The sequence below is a fragment of the Melopsittacus undulatus genome, chromosome 8, assembly GCF_012275295.1.
Source record: "Melopsittacus undulatus isolate bMelUnd1 chromosome 8, bMelUnd1.mat.Z, whole genome shotgun sequence".
NCBI classification, from domain to species: domain Eukaryota; kingdom Metazoa; phylum Chordata; class Aves; order Psittaciformes; family Psittaculidae; genus Melopsittacus; species Melopsittacus undulatus.
Window position 1 is genome coordinate 49385574 of NC_047534.1, and position 16932 is coordinate 49402505.

General features: G+C 41.4%; 1 protein-coding gene across 26 annotated transcripts in view; it reads right to left on the reverse strand.

Annotated features, from left to right (window-relative positions):
- KCNMA1 (potassium calcium-activated channel subfamily M alpha 1) overlaps positions 1-13141 on the reverse strand; it is a 488118-nt gene extending 474977 nt beyond the window's left edge. For 14 of the 26 annotated variants that reach the window (XM_005152689.3, XM_005152687.3, XM_005152685.3 and 11 more), the window contains exon 1: positions 12717-13141. In XM_005152689.3, coding sequence (XP_005152746.1) covers positions 12717-13025 — 309 coding nt within the window. In that variant the 5' untranslated portion in view covers positions 13026-13141. The remainder of the gene's footprint in view (positions 1-12716) is intronic. The other 12 variants (XM_005152690.3, XM_031052041.2, XM_005152679.4 and 9 more) reach the window with 2 other exon arrangements.
- Positions 13142-16932: the final 3791 nt, after the last annotated feature.

Sequence of the window (16932 nt, forward strand, 5' to 3'; positions counted from 1 at the left end):
AAGTGAATCCTGTACACTGCCTACTGAACTAGACAGATGACCTTGTCATCAGTCTTCATTCCTTCTACCACTCTATTTTTCTATTCTTACAAATTCCTCAACACACTACAGCTAATATTTCATTCCATCCAAAATTAATTTTTTTTTTGTTGTTCCTTTTATTTTCTGCTTACATAAAAAATAAATCTTTAAGGAGGGAACTTAGTATGGCACAACAAGTTTTAACCACCTGTAGGTCTTTAAAAATAGTAACTGCCCTAATGGACTCGCAAACCATGTTCCCTTCATAAATTCAACAAGTGGGGTGAGTGGATGAATATTAATGAAATCATCTGCTTATCTTGATCACTAGGTTGCTTTATATGGACTGGGGCAAACCAGTTCTTTTACAACCCTTCCCTTCTCCTGGCTTCTTCCTTATTATCTGCTTTCAGATCATAAGATGCATGAGGCAGAAAACCACTCCTTTGTCAAAGCTGGTAATAGGATCTGGCATAACTAAGCCTGCAAAACCATCTGGCCTCTGAATACAACGGTAATAAAAATAGTGCAGATAGACTTTTTAAGTTGCTAAGTCCAATTTTGAACACACAATGCTCCCTGTATAGAGCAGAACACTTTAAAACAGTATCATATATATTCATAATAATGAATTTGCCTACTTGCAGAAAGCACTACAAAACCCACAAGCCTTTCATCCCTCAAAATGGAACTTAAATGGTGCAGAAGCATTGACACAGTACAGGAATGAATTTTACTTTAAACATACCAATATGAAACACAAAAGAGGTTAACAATGAGTGCTGCCACCTCTCTGAAGCCTGTTTCCAATATCAGGTACATAGCATTTCTCTTGCTATTAAAACACTCTCAGTTTTAGCTCCAGGTGTCACTCAAGTACATGAGAATCTCAGGTTTTCGTCTTACAACTCTGATGAAACAGTTAAAGAGTGTCAGCTCAAGACTACGTATCCCCATCAGAAACCTGAGGCCAGAAGACAAATAGAAGCAATCTATAATTAAGTTCTTAAGAATCTAATTATTTTTTAAAAAATACATCAATGCAGCATCTTCTACACGTTCTGCACTGATTTAAACCAGTATTTTAAATTAAAATCTTTTTTCTTTAAGAAAAGTATGATCTAATACTTCAGTTTTGCAGGTTATTCTTTAAAATTGTTAGAAACAAGCCCAATTAAGTCAAATTAAGTTGACTGTGTTAAAAAAAATCCAAAAACCAACATCAGTTTAATTACAGAAGAGCACTACTTTCACTGATATTAACAAGCAATACACTGCTATGGTATTAAGACACATGATTTGTTCTGAGATTAAGTGAACCATCATTTCCTTCAGCTCTCATAGCACATGCTCATTTCCCTGTAACTGTTTGAAGCTTCAATTTTAAAAGTCAAAGGTTTTATGTTTTTGCTACTGGAGTTACACAGTAGCCTATATTTTCATACCACTTAGAATCCAAAGAGTATTTTACAAACCAGCAGAAACTACAATCTTACATGCACTGTTAAAAACAACCCACTTCCGGAACGAAAACTTTTTCCCAAGGAAAAGACAATTCAATCTGAGAAACATAGTTAAGAAAAAAGCTTCCACTTAAAATGGTTCCTCTACTTGATCATAAACATTTTTATCAAGCTAAGAGAATATAACAACCCAAGAACAAAATCCTTAGAATTTTATTTTATTGCCACAAGTTTTCATAGAACTTTTACCTTTAATTGAAGTTACCATTACTCTTCTCCTCACTTCTAATAAGTGTTTTGAAAATAAAAAGCTCCAGAGCTCAAGTTCTCTGTGATATGAAAAGCACCCTGAAAACTACCTGGGCACCTGTTGTGTCAGGCCAAATCATATACGAAACAACTTCTTTAAACAACCTATCCCAAACCCATTTTCCTCCTTTTCAGCTGAGATAAGAAATAATACCTTTATCCGTTTAAACATTCAGACACCTGCCAAGATTCTCAGAAAATCAATAATTTAAAAAAAAAGGTCATTTTGGATGGGTTACACTGAAATTAATCAATACTTCTATCACAGCCCCACACCTGTGACATTCTAAGGCAATAAGATGTAATTCACAGTTACAACCCTGCCATCATCCTTGCCAGCCGGCTGGGTCACCATCCATCCTCAGCAGCCAGCCAACTAGCCAGGCCAAGCCAAGCCAGCCCGCCCATCCGCCCGCGGCAGCCTGCCAAGGGCACAAACAGAAAGCCTACAAGCTCAAGCTTAACACTGAAGTCAGAGTTACAGCATAATAAAAGAAAGAGCTCTCTGGAAGGGCAATTACAGGAAGCTGTACATATATTGTGCAATGGCTTTTAAAACAAACAAAAAAGCCAGAACCTTACCCAAAAACTCATCCAAGATTCTTCCCTGAAAACATGGCTAACTTTACATTTACAACATAAGGGCTCCAAGTGTTCTGTACTTCAGCATTTATACCCTCAAGACTAATCTAGCCCAGCTGTGGTGTCTGTATGCCCATTAACTGGAGGTATAGAGCAGGTGTGCCCCTGGAGCTCCTCTTCCTACACGTGAAGGGAATCCATTTAAACACACCAGAAAAGCTAGAGCTTACTTTAAACAATGTATTCATCATCCAGCTAAAATGATGAAGTGAACAAAGCCATATTCACCAAATAACATAACGAAACACTCATTTTAAAAACTTCTCTGTATTCAACCTTTACCTATGAAATCTTTTCTGCTCAGTAAAAATGCCTAAAAACACTTCTCATGGTTTATGGTCTGAAGAGACTAGCACCTGTCAGTCACAGGCTGTCTCAACACAGCTCAGATAACCTCACAGTAAGTCTCCTCTCAGACTTCAAAGTTTGGATTTATTAGTACTGTCAAACCATCACCTCAGGGTGATGTTCAGCCTTTGAAGACTAAATAAAATTGCTGCTGCCCCAAAACACTTAACTCACTCTGATAGATAAAACTTGATTTTAAAAAGTGGTTAAGTGATGTAAACTAGCTTCAACAGGCATTTGGTCAGGTCAGGTATGGTTTACATCACCTTCACTTCTTACCAAGCCATAAAGTAGATACAAACACTGCATAATGTGGCTCACACCGTCACAGACATAATCATGCAGTCAGGTATGTTCTAAACCAAACTGGTACTCCCCTGCACACAGGTACAGCTGGGTAAGTACTGAATGACAGCCTGGAGCTTTACACTCTATACCCCATCCTCCTCCAACACACCCACCCACACCCCGTAAGTCAACTCACTGTGTGATGCGACCCACCTCCTTAAGAGACTCAGCCATACCCCGGCTGATCATTAGTGAAGGATTTTAACAATTAGTAATGCAGCAGGTTTACTCTCTTACTATGCCCAACACAAGCCTGTCAAGTCTTTCCTCAGTAGCCTTCCACCATTGCAGGCAGAAATGCTGGTTGTTTCAAAACTGAATATACTATTTTTTCATGTACAAAAAGCAAACAAACAAGCCTATGAAATTCTGGGTTTACACTGTTAGTTAAAAAAGGTAAGTTAACATTTTACTCTAGAGGTTGTCCTATTTTCCCCTCTACAGACTACAAATATCCATTCTCCCATTCAACCACTCTTTAATAAGACAGGAAAGTGTCTAAATATAGTTTCTGTAATCAATTGTAAGAATACATTTTACTTTTGTACACAGCTGATATAGAAGTGAGATTAAGATTTATTAACTCTAAGCCATTAGCATTTCTCACTTTAAAGAACATAAAGACAAATAATCACATGGACAGTCAATAAAAACAAATGTTTATATACAGCTTTATTAGAGCAACTGTAGCCATAGAAATTGCAAAATATTCTGATTATCCCATAATTTCAATATGAGAGCATGAAGAATTTATTTTTTATTAAAGTTATTTCTAAGAGCAATCAGCTTGAAATACAGACTTCGATTGGAGGGGTGGGTGGGGGGGTCAACCTTTTAGGTAAAGGAAAATTAGAGTATTAGCTGCAAGAGGCACTGCTGCTTTAAAGACCTTTAAAATAGCATGTAATTTTCCAAACACTGAAGTACCTTCTCCTATGTTTATATACACAGAGAAGAGAAGCCAGGGGATTAGGTAAACCTTATTCAAGTCCAGAATATGATGTGTAAATTCAACATTAAAAAAGAGTAATAGGTTCCTGGATTTTAGCTGTTCTCTGTTCATGAACCTAAACAACTATGTGAGTTTTCTTTAAATATTATGCATAACTTCATAAAACATAATGTCATCAATTGGAAATCAAAAAAAAAAAATCTAATGTTTTTTCTTCCATTCCTGGAATCACATCATTCGGTTAGCAACTGAATACCAAGGTTTTCCTATAGTACATAGAATTTAAGTTGACATTAAAATTTTACCACTTAAATCTTACAGGCAGAGTCAAAGCTCCACACTTTGGACAGCATTTTCCACTTTTAGTAAATTAAAACGTTATTATAAACGTGGGACACATTCCAGCAAAGCAACTAAAATTATTTTTGCAAATATCAAATCTGTGAAGTTTTTAGTATTGTTTTCTTTTAGGAACAACAGATCTATAATATGAAGTTTCCTCTTCTGATTCATGAAAAGCCAACACTGGAACTTGCACATATCAGACAGGGCCAGAGAAAGAAAACCAGCATTTAGTGAGCTAAAACTCTGAATGGCTTTAAAGCAAAAACCAGACCCTTCTCAAAAGAAGACATCATTCCTTAAGCATGTAATCCATGTCTCTCTAGAAAAAGCACAACATTAACAAATAGTGATTACAAACTTATCCTGCAACAGCGGAAAAATAACATTACCATAAAGGATGCAAGAAATTGAGTATGCATTATAGGTGACAGCCTTAAGTGATATGAAAATGATGCAAACATAAAAACAGCAGTCCACTGTTTCTGATGCTAAAGCAATTAGCAGCCTTTGGATATAAATGTATCGGGAATGAAGAAAATTAACAGGAAAAGTTGTAAAAACTTCCCACACAACAAAATCAATTTATAAGAAGTGTGTGTGTGTGTATATATATATATATATATATATATATATATAAAATCAAGCATTTTAAAAAGTCCCTCAGGGGACAGACCCTGAGATATTTTCTCCTAACTAGGCTGTTCTTGTGACTAAAAGGAAAAGGAATAAGGAGGGGGTTTTCCTTCAGTTCTTAAGACCCAAGCAGGGTTTATCAGCTTTCTTATGAAACAATATTTATAGTATGATAACTTAGAAACTGTAAAAACATCACACATGTGCCTGTTGATCAGCAAACTCACTTCCAAAAAAGTAATGTCAAATCACTTGTAGCAAGGGGATTCACTATACCTGAAAGCATGGGAAGTGCTACACAACAGCTATGACCATTATAGGTTGAAGAAGCTAGAGACCTCTTTCAAGTAACTTCTGCCCAGGAGAATACCCATGCATAATCACAACTAAAGTGAGTTTAACAGAGTTCATACTAGAAAAAACTGTGAGATGCTTAAACAAAGAAACACTCCAATACATTTCACTTTATTTTTGCAATATTAAAGTCATCATTTGCAGGTTTTTTTTTTAAAAGACATTATCTGGAATAATAGAAAAATAAAAAAGTTTCCCCTATACTTAAAATAGAAAATTAATCCAACACCAGGAGTGCTAATCTCAATAATAACAGCAAATTTAAAGCGAGTCACTTTTTTAGTCTAACAAATAAGAGCTAAACCATCACATAAAAATGTAAAAGATATGATGAAAAATGAATTAAATGTAACAAGAAAGAAAATGCCACATATTTACTCGACATTTGCTTGGACAAAAGAGAACAAAACTGTATTAGAAATGTAGGTATATAAAGTGCAAAAAAAATGCAACACAGTATTACTTAGTGTCTGACAGTTACAGTGACAAGCCACTCAAATTCTGGCCCTGTTGTCTTATGCTACAATTGTTGATGTTGTTACAGTACTTTCCAATACTCTTCCAGTCTGGTCATGAGATTTAGGTATTTTTCTCCATTAGATGTTAACAGTTCCGATACTCAAATTAGGTTGTGAAGCTAAGGACATGCAAAAAGATTTCCAGGACTTATGGCTGCACATGCGCCTCTGTCCTGCAGGTGATCCATGCAGCAAGGGACCTTTGCCAGATCCACTAAATGGGCACTTACTGCAGATCTAAAAAAAGAGCCAATATTTACCACTACACATCAGCTTGCAGGAGAGATGCCATGATAGGGTATTTATTATCAGCATTTCAAGCACTAAGATTTTGATTTCCAAGGGGGGCCTGGCAGAAGGTGTAAGTCTTGACTGGAATGGAAACACACCTTGTGTGGCTTTTAAATATTATGCTTATAATGTTGAAATCCCAGACATAATGGCCACAAGCCAAGTCAATACAATAAAAGAAAAAAAGCTTTTAAAAGCTTAAAATGTTAACATAAGAATCATTTTTTAAAAAATATCTGATTCATCTAGAACACTCTGAATATCTAGGCCTGAGTCCAAAACCTGCCTCCCTCTATTTCAACAGGCTCTGGATAACGCTCTCCATTTCTGTAACTCTCAAACAGACAAATACATGCAATATATCATCTCAAAGCAAACTGAACTCAACACATTTCAGTGGCAGCACATTCATTTAAACAGAACCATGCATACTATATATGGGAATAAAGTGTTCCTCTGAAAGATGCAAACCCGATGTATTCTCAGGCTATAAATACCATCAGGATTCAAAATGGGCCCTTTCTGACCAATGCATCTTTGAGAGGCATGGAAGATCTTTCTTTCTCATTTATTCATCCAGCTGTATTACTGGTAGAAGTGCTAACAAACTTCTGCTGCATTTCCACCTTCCACTGCCATCTAAGGTGACCCAATTGCCTTAGAGAAAGTGCTCACACTTACAAACCACGAGGTCTAATGTGGAATTTGTGTATTTAGCCTTGTGTAAAGTTGGCATAAACGCCAGTCCAGCCTTGTGATCCAACAGAGTTTTGCATTCAGTTCGTAGGCTGAGGAGAAGAGCCAGGCTCCTGCTAGGAGCAGGTAGATGAACTCATTGATTCTCATGGGTCCCTCCCAACTTGAGATATTCTATGATTCCATGCTTCTAAGCCTTCAACCATTAGCTTTTGAACTCATTACAAGAAACACACATCTTATGACAGCTTTTTAAAACACAGTCCCCTTCCTTTTGTCACTGAAACGATATGTGGGGAAAAGAAATATTTCTTAACCATTAACACCCACACAGAACGTTTCAGCAACCTTGTCCTTAGAAAACCCCCATCAGGTGTATTCATACATGCAAAATCCATCATTTTATGCAATGCGACCAGGTATGTTTAATAGAACCGGAAGGATACCCCACCCCCTAATTCCACCTGGAGTAATGTTTACACCTCACCAGGTTCTGTGGAACTGGTGCCCTACAATTTCACACTACAGAATGCCTTACTGCTCCTGAACTACAGCCTCATCTTTTCAAGCAATTATTACCAGCTAACCCTGAAATCCACATCAACTTTTGTAATTCTGAGTTGGAATCCACAGAATAGTAGGGTCAACACTGAACAAACACTGACCATTTCTCTGTAACTTGCCTGCCGACTAGAGATTACCGCTTCTTTTTAGGATCTGTCCCAGGAAGGATGCTCAGTGACTAAGATTCGCAATCTACTTTCTTGCAGTAGTACAAGATCATCATTGAATAGAAATGGACCATCATTGCTTTGTTAATTATAACCATGAGATCCTGTCCCTGCAGAGATTATATTTAGGACTAGCATGCTCTAAATTTTCAGAGTTTCAAATCTCTGGGGCTGTAAACTGCATTCAGAAATCCCACCATATCAAAACTGAGTACATCTATCATTGTTATTTAAAAACTTTGTGTTTCCTATTACAGACATTTCTTCTATTGAGTTAAGCTAGAAAATATTGTGAAATCTAATGGTTTCCAACCAGCATTTACAGATTTGCAAACATGTGAGAGTTGCAAATTCTTTTGGTGTACAGATTTTCTCCTTAAATGTATGCGTTGCAAAGCCTTGAAAGTGTGTATGATACTGTATCAAAATAACATTTTGGTTTACAGCTTAAATCCTTGCCTATATATTTTCTTTTCTGCATGCATAACCAATTTTATCGTGTGTTTATAAAATGTGAAATCCATTATGAGCTCCAGACAGCAGAAAGCGTCTTCCTTCTCACAGCATGGAGAACAGCAGCACACACCTCTCCATACCATGCCTTTTTCTGCTTGCAGAAGTACCATCCGCAAAGAGCTACAAGTACCTTTTCTTTCAGTCCTTGACCTCTCCACCATGTCCATGTCTCAATTGGCAACCTGTCCAGTGGGAAGCTCACAGAGTAATTATCCACAGATCACCTGATAGCCACGAGACAGGCACGATTCAGTGCCTTGAGCCAGGCTGCACATGTGACTAACAAGCAAAATGCATTGCAGTCCACTGTTAATCCCTTGAGCCTTCCAGTTGTTCATACGCTTCTGCTTGGTACATCTTCTAGAGAGTCAAGGTAAGGTTGCCACATAACACATTTAAATGAAAGGGTCTTTGTGTTATGTGCCCATGCATGCCTTCCAATGGACTCTTATGGATTTTTTTTCAATAAGCAGTGCTTTTCTTTTGAGTTTGTTTCTTTATTTTATTTGGAGGGGACGTTTACACAGTTATTGCTAAGAAACCAACAAACCTAGTTATGTAAGAGCCAGTATGGTAGAAATGCTCCTTCTTTTCGGGAAAATTTAAATTTTTCCACTTACAAATTTTCTCAGGCCTTTGAGATCTGAGTGAAAATTCTTAACTTTTCAAAGAAGGCATCTGCAAATACTGTACTTCTGGGGAAAAAAATCTTTTAAAAACAAATGGGAATGTTGCTTGGTTTCCACTGACCAAATCTAGCAGTGTATAATTTATTAAACTTCCCAAATACGCAGTCCAAGATCAAAGAAAGACAACTATTATGGCTTGTAATTTCATGCGGTCAACTGCTATCTATAATCATAATGTAATTTCATTTTATATATATATATATATATGAGTTGTGGGGAGCTGTTCAAAACGCTCAAAACATTCCAACAGGATCACAGTGATAAAGATACATTCTACCTGCCAGAGCCCTGAAAGCATAAGGTACACAGGGGTACTACTGTTTGGGAACCAAGAAGAAGTGATATGTGGTCCAGTATCACATTCTCCATACCAATTTCACTTCATTCAGCACCAGCCAGCTGCAGCAGCCAGCTGTGTCCCAAACTTGCGCTCTCTCATTTTGCTGCTTCAAGGCCAGGCCTGGATGGAGCTTTGAACAACCTGGTCTAGTGGAAGGTGTCGCTGCCCATGGCAGGGGGTTGGAACTAGATGATCTTTAATGTTCCTTCAAGCTCAAACCATTCTGTGTTTAAGAGTTTGTTCAGAGCTAAAACATATATCAGATAATATCTGTAGAAAATTACCTTTAGGAGCACAGAAAATGCAGCAGCAAATCCATATAACCAAAAGCATTACAGACTGTAAAATACGCATTTAGCCACTATGCGTACTGTGTACTTCACCATGCATATTTGTTCTACTTTTTTATGTTATTTCCAGAAATAAGAACAACTAATGGTGTCAGAGTCCAGCCTACTGAATTTCAGTCTCACATTCCACTTTTCATATACAAGAGAAATGAGTTGGTCAAGAGACAAATAAAAAACAAAGAGAAGTTCTTTAACAATTCCTAAATATGTAGATGTAAACACTGAAGAGAAAAACAGCATTTAAGTCTCTGCAATACGACTGTAGCTAATTTTGGAAGATTTGCATCTAAAATTTCATACCATATTAAATAAAGGAATACAAGGGCTTCAATTGTAATGACTCTTACATTACATGAAAGACTGACAACACAGGCCAAGACTCACATATTTCTTTTTGACAGATTTTTTAAAATGACATCTCACAAAGCAAGCACGGAGCATAAAAATCCTAAAACTACAGCAATCATTTTGGATACATTATTCAAACTCGTGTTCTATTCATATACAGTGGCATAAATTGGATATGGAATTTTAAGAAGCAATGTTTATCGTTCTGTTACCAGATTTCATATTCTTGACTTACAGTATCTTGACTTCCTTATCTCCACAGAAAAAGAAAAAAAAATACATTTTATAAGTGTTAAACTGTTTATATCATGTTTTCCAATTTAAACCTTAAATTCAATGAAAAGGAGGGGATGAAACATGTAAATAGTGAGACAATATTGGCTAACACAACTGCTACAACCTGTGGAGCAGCAGAAGAGGCAGCGCAAGGAAGGAAAGATCCTAACATGCAGAAAACTTCATCAGTTCCACAGTAGGAGGATCTACTTTTGTAAAACTGCTTTTGTTATGAGGTCCAATATAGTCAACATAGCACATATATATTTGCATTTTCCACCTGCAGCCTCAGCTACCTTTCCCAAGTTACCATGCAGCTCAAAGCATGTGTTTGGTATGAGCAAAGTTAGACATTCCCAGTCGTTACTTCAGTTAGCCTTTACACCCTAAATTCTAGACAAGTGTTTTACAGTAACTAATTATTCCTTACACACAGAATTCCCTCCAGTTCCCTGTTTTAGCATGTAAGGAACGCAGGATCAGCCCTTGAAAGTTCTTCACCAGAGCCTTGAAACGCCTTACAAGCTGAACAAATACAATCTAAAAAGAGATGTATACCTCCCCCTACCTGCAGAGGCCTTTATCCTCCTGCCCCAGTGAATCATATTCATGGACACAGCTACTTCAGGTTTCAAACATGAAATAAACTCAAATCTTACAAACCAACATAGCTGCAGTATGGCAAATCATTCAGACTGGAAACATAACCCCTCAATGATACCTGCTATTTAGCAGACTAATACACTTAGCCAAAGAAGTTTTAAAGACAGTTTGGATCTATCTTTCTGTATTGGTTTTAACCAATTTTAAATGATTTGTTTTAACTATGTTCCAATAATGGACTATCAAACCAACAACAGCCACCAAGACAGCATGAATATGCAGTCTGTGTGCAAGTCTCCAACTTTTCATTCTCTCAAGGAAAGAAGCACGAGGTGATAAACTGGGATTTTCTTTTTTTCATCAAGATCCCTTGCATTGTCTCATTGTGTGGAGAGAAAAATGCTAAATACACACAGAAGAAACTGAAGGAAGTATTAACTATCCATCCATTCCTGAAAATCACCTTTTACTGTTGTAGGAAATGGTATTTTACAAGACATGCTTGGTTATTATCACAAAATTAATTTGAGGTTTGTCACCATACCTGCCCAAGAGCTCTCTAGAAAAGTTCAGGCTTAGTTTTGAGCAAAATAAAAAGTGTCTGTAGAGAAGTGATGCTGCCTGGTAGGTTTCCTAAAGCTTGAGTTAAGAGCTTTTATTTATTCCTTATCAATCACTTCTTCCATAGATAGGCCAAATTCACTGCAACTGGTCTACTCCCAGCTGGAATGTGGAGATTCATTCAGGCAATCCGAACTGGAAGCCTACCTTGCAGAACCCAAATACACAGACAAACAAGTACCATAACTTTTCACACTCCAGCTTTTGTTTCTGGTTTCCCATAAGTGTTAGATCCTTCATGCAGCTGGATTATGTGCTGTATCAAGTGTGTTTAGGGGGGAGGGGACAGGAGAAAGGGGAAGACAGCTCACTGTACGTCAAAGCAAGCTAGCAACCTAGCAACCATATATTAAAAGGTGTGTGTGTTTTTGTGGGTGTCTGTGTGCCAGGAATAACTGAAGCAGATATTATTCCATTTGTAATCCAAAAAATGTGAAAAGGGAAGGGGAGAAACTCCAGCTGCTGGTCTATTTTGGGGTCTGTCAAAATCCACTTTCATAAATACAGTCTTAACACTTTCTATCCCATTTGTCTTAAACAAAATTGAAGTCTGGACCTGGGCAAGTTCTTAGCTTTGGTTTGAAAAGTGATCCTTCAAACCAAGAGCCGACCTTACTTCACATACTGCACTTTCTTCCAGCTGGCAACATACAAAAATCAAAGGGGCAAAGAGGTTGACTCAAAGATTTCACACTTAGGTTAAAGGAATTCTCTAGTGTGTTACTTTCCAATGCACTGAATATTTCTAGGTCTCTACATTTAATTCACCAAACAAAGTGTCAAAGATTCTCAGGGAGTTGAACTAGCTTTAAAAAGATTTACTGGAGAAGTTTACCTTCTCAATTTTGCCAAAGTTTGTCATTCCACAAGAGAATTGAGAGTTTAGATCAGCAAATACACACTCCCACACTGCATCATTACACAGTCCTGGGGGTGCATGTCAACTTCTGAACTACACTGTCCCACCACGCCAGCATGTGCCTTTCTGCGGGGGCAAGCTGATACTAGGTATAACTTTCATGCCACCAGATGAAAATGAGTGTCCCCCCTCTGGGTGGGGTGGGACAGAGAGGCAGTCTCAAAGCTGCACCCAACACCTCACTCCTCCAGCCACACTCCCCCAGTTGCGGCTCCCAACAGCCCATGGCGATCCTACCACAACAGCAGACAGCACACCACCACCCAACAGGAGCTCACAGTGCCTCTTCTAGTGCTACCTCTCCCCGGTGTCCTGGTTTACCAGCCTGGGCTTCAACTACTCCACCACCATCACCGCACCAAACCATCACCGGCAGCAGGAGGGGAAGCGAAGGGGGAGTTACCTTGTTTTTGACCCCGCAGTGGCAGCAGACAGTCCACAGGTACTTGAGGGTCCTCCAGAGCAGGATGATAAACAGTCCCCCAAAGAAAGTGACCATGGATGAAGCGAGGAAAGCCCACCACATGCGCTGTCCGCGGCTATCGCAGGGCACCTCCATGGTCACCGGGATGATGAGCGCATCCATCTTGGGCACATTGACGGGGGAGGAGGACGAGTCTGTGTTGAGATTGTTGGCGTTGATATTGTTACTCATTCTAATGCCGCCGCCGCTGCCGCCCGGGTAGGAGCCGCCGCCGCTGCCATTTGCCATAGCTAACAGCGAGCCGGGCGCGCAGGGGCTTCCGAGAGCTCCTCCCGCCGCCAGCGCCCCCCAAAAACCCCATCACCAGCCATATTGCTGCTGCCGCCGCTGCTCAGCGGAGAAAGAAAAATGATTGCAATAGAAACGAAAAGCCCCAAAATCAAAACAAACAAACAAACCAAACAAACAACCCAAAAAGGAAGAGAAGCGCCCGCACGACCCCCGGGTGCCGCTCGGGAGCAGCCAGGCCGGTGAATTCCGAGAGTCCTCCTTGCACGGCGAAAATAATGTTTAAAAAAATCAATTATAAAAAGGTAGTCTCCTCCTCAGATTCCCACCCCTTCCTTCTCCCGCATACACAGCCCCCACCCCGCCCACCCCTAAAAAAGAGCATCCACCACCACCACAAACTGATGCCTCGGAGCGTCTCTCCAAGATACCCAGCGCTGCAACCCCGCTGGCCTCCGCGGGGATCTCTCAGGCTCCGCCGCGGACCTTCCCGGAGGTGATCTGTTATTATTGTTATTAGTCTTTAACTTGTTATTAGCGACACTCAGTCCCCCCCGCGCACCCTCCTCCTCCTCCTCCTTTTCCAAGTCCAGCCTCTTCCTCTCCTCTTCCCCCCTCGATGCCGGCAGCAGCCTCCTGTGGCTCCTAATTCATCCTCCGCTGGCCCATCTGTGCGTGCGCTGCCGCTGCCGCCGCCTCCTCGCCCATCCTTCGGGAGCTCCCTCCAGGGCCCCGGCTGTCGCTCAGGCTGTTGCTCCCACACGCGCAGAGGCGCCGCTGCCGCCGGTCCCCGCCCCTCCCTATCTGCCACCGGGGGACGCCACGGCCCCGCAGCCGCGGCCCTGCCAGGGGTACTGAAGAGCTCCGCGGAGAGGGGCTGCTGGCCCGGCCCGGGACCCCGCTGCCGTGGGTGGGGGGGCACCGGCTCAGGCTGGCTCCCGGCCCCCCATGGGCAGCCCGACTCCGCTCGCTGTGCCGCCGAGGCACCGAGCCGCAGCTCCGGATGGTCGGCGAGGGGGATTACGCGAAGGGGACGGGGGATGCCGAGGCGCTTCACAGGTGGCGGCGAGGCGGTGCCCGGCCGCGCCGGGGAGCTGCCGGTCCAACAAGTCCCGCTGGCCCAGGCGGGTCCATCGCAGCCGCACAGCGCTCTCCCGCAGCCGCGGTGGGGCGGGAGCAGGATGCAGCGGTCTCCCCCACCCCACCCCCCCGTGCACGGCCGTACGCGCGGCTGGTTTGGCGGATGTCATGACGCAGCGGATAACGCACGGCGCTGTCACGGCCCCGGCCCCCGCCGCCCCGGCGCTTCCCCCCCCGGTGCGCATCTTCCCCATCCCGCACCCACACCGCGGGATAGGGAGGATGTGCACCGGGGGGGGGGGGCAGTGCCGGGACCGTGGGGGCACCTTCGGGGGCGGCCGGGCTGGACCGGGGCTCGCAGATGGGGGGCAGATGGGAAGGAGGGGGAGAGGAAGGGGGGGCGCGCTCAGGGCTTGCAGGAGGCGCTGAGTTGCAGCAGCAGGTGCCTGGGGATGCGGAGGGGGGGAGGGAGGAGGGATGGAGAGGGGAGCCTGGTTTGGAAATGCGGTGAGGGAGGGTGAAATAAATATGGGAGAGCCGTGGCGTGGGTCTTTCCGCTCCAGGCGTTCTTGGTTTGTCTTTAATTGACAGGGGGAAATGCTGAAAACGCTCTACAAACGCACAGCAAACTGCTGCACATCCGAAGAACATTCCTGAAATTAACCCTTAGAAATATAAATAGCAAGTTAAAAATTACATCAGGAAAATCTATATAGCTGCCTCCTGCCTTTTTTTTCAGATTCCCATTGAAAACCATAGGAATTTTTGTATTTATATGAATCAAAATTTCCATTTGGCACATGGTCTGCTCACTCAATTGCCTGCATGAAGTATTATGTGGATCTTTTGACATCTTTCCAAGGGTAAAATACAACATCCTTTGTGAGCATGACATTTCCCCATCTTATCTAGTCACTACACATGCACAGAGCCACCATTATGAAATAGTGATCTCTTAACCTTTACTGGTACTAGTTCCTGTTTCTGCATCCGCTATGGGTTTATTTTTGTTTTCTACTTAAGTGATGGTAATGAGTTCTCAAAGCTTCTTGGGCTGTCTAGCCCTGTTGCCTCTACTCTCTTGTGCAATAACACCACCATTTGTCAAACTTCATGGGTTTATCATGTCTCATGCCAGTCTGTTCCTTCAAGAGGGTGCTTCCTTTTTCAAGAAGGGATTAATAGGCACCTCTGAATAGAGAAAGGACTAGACAATAATATGGAGGTATATGCAAGTGAGAAAATACTACATTACTGTATCTCAGAGGAAAACAGGTATTCAGTCAGTTACATAGTGCACCTGAAGCAGCCCATTCCCAGGAGGCCGTTGTAAGAGAGAATTACATGGAGAATTTCTAGGTGCAGAAAACAAGTCAGGTTGAAAAGACATTGCATGTCACAGCTGCCACATGACACCCCAGACCGCGCTGCCCTGGCTGCTACCCTCTCCCATGTCTTCCATTACAGATCCTCTCCACAGCTAGAAAACTACCTGGAGCCACAGAGCGTTGTCATAACAGGATCACACACCTCGGAACCTGGGCTTTGAACCTGGTCCTGGTAGTCATTTGTGCTGCATTCCTGGGTTGGTGTTCAAGGAGCACCCTTTACACAGCTGCACACACCTATGGACCCTTTTTAACCATCAGCAAACATCAGCAGTGGAACAAGGGCAGGAGCATCATAACACAGCCACTCGGTGTCTGATCTTTGGAAGTGCCAGGTACTTACAGATGCTCTTACAGCTAAAGGAAACCACAAGCCCTCTGCACCTTGAAAGACCTGACAATGAACAGCAGTAGCACAGCATGTCCCAGGAAAGGCTTTTGCATGGTGAAGCTTCTTCTGTATTCTGGTCAAACAGGTACCAAGGCTAGGTCTCTGAAGCCATAGATATGGTATATATCTTCTCTTCCTGTTGAGAAAGCTCAGAAGATTTGACAGAGAGGCCACAGTATGGAAATTGTCTTCTCACATTATACATTCAGGAGTTATGAGTTAAAAGGTATTTACTTGACTCCAGGAACTGTTACAGCTGGATGCTGCAGACATCGGTTTCACAAGCACTCCAGGGGCAAACAGGACCATTAGGTACTTATAAAGTAGCAAGCCCATAATACTGTTCCCACAAATACAAAGGATGATCGTAAAGAAAAATTCAGATTAAAGCAAACCAAGTGCACCACAGGACATAGTCTGCACTTTAAAATCATTTTATTTGAATGTATTTACACAACATTTACATGCAGATTTTCACAGCGGTAGGAGGTTTATTTGTGATCACTTGTAAAAAGCTGATTTTGAGTTCTGCTCAAATGCTGTTCATAAACCAACCAACACATACATTAGGAGGTTCTAGTTTATACATTCCACACTATATATCCAGGGAAAAGCCTTTCCTGTTATCTGTATAAACAAAGCTCTTATTTATACAAATAGGTCTCAGTTCTGCAAATATTTATGATGAAACTCATATACAAAGTTAAACTCATTGCTATCAACTGGTGAAACATTACCAGGGGAAATCTTGCTTAATAGGAATTGCCAGCTAAAGACAAAGAATATAGAAAGTAGGTGACTTTGTATTTTGTTCACCAATTTGTAGACATTCATAGAGATACAAATGATACTTGTATGAGTTATTACTCAAATACCATTTGAGTTTACTCCTTTATGAATAAGGAAAAGCCTGCTTTCTAGTACAGTTTTTATAAAGTGGAGTTTGAAAAAGCAAATTGGGGCTGCATGCTTCATTTACTGAGGCAACAACTGCATTTCATGTTGTCTTGAGACCAAATGAGGTTTTCCAGCTGTTTTCTGAGAGATC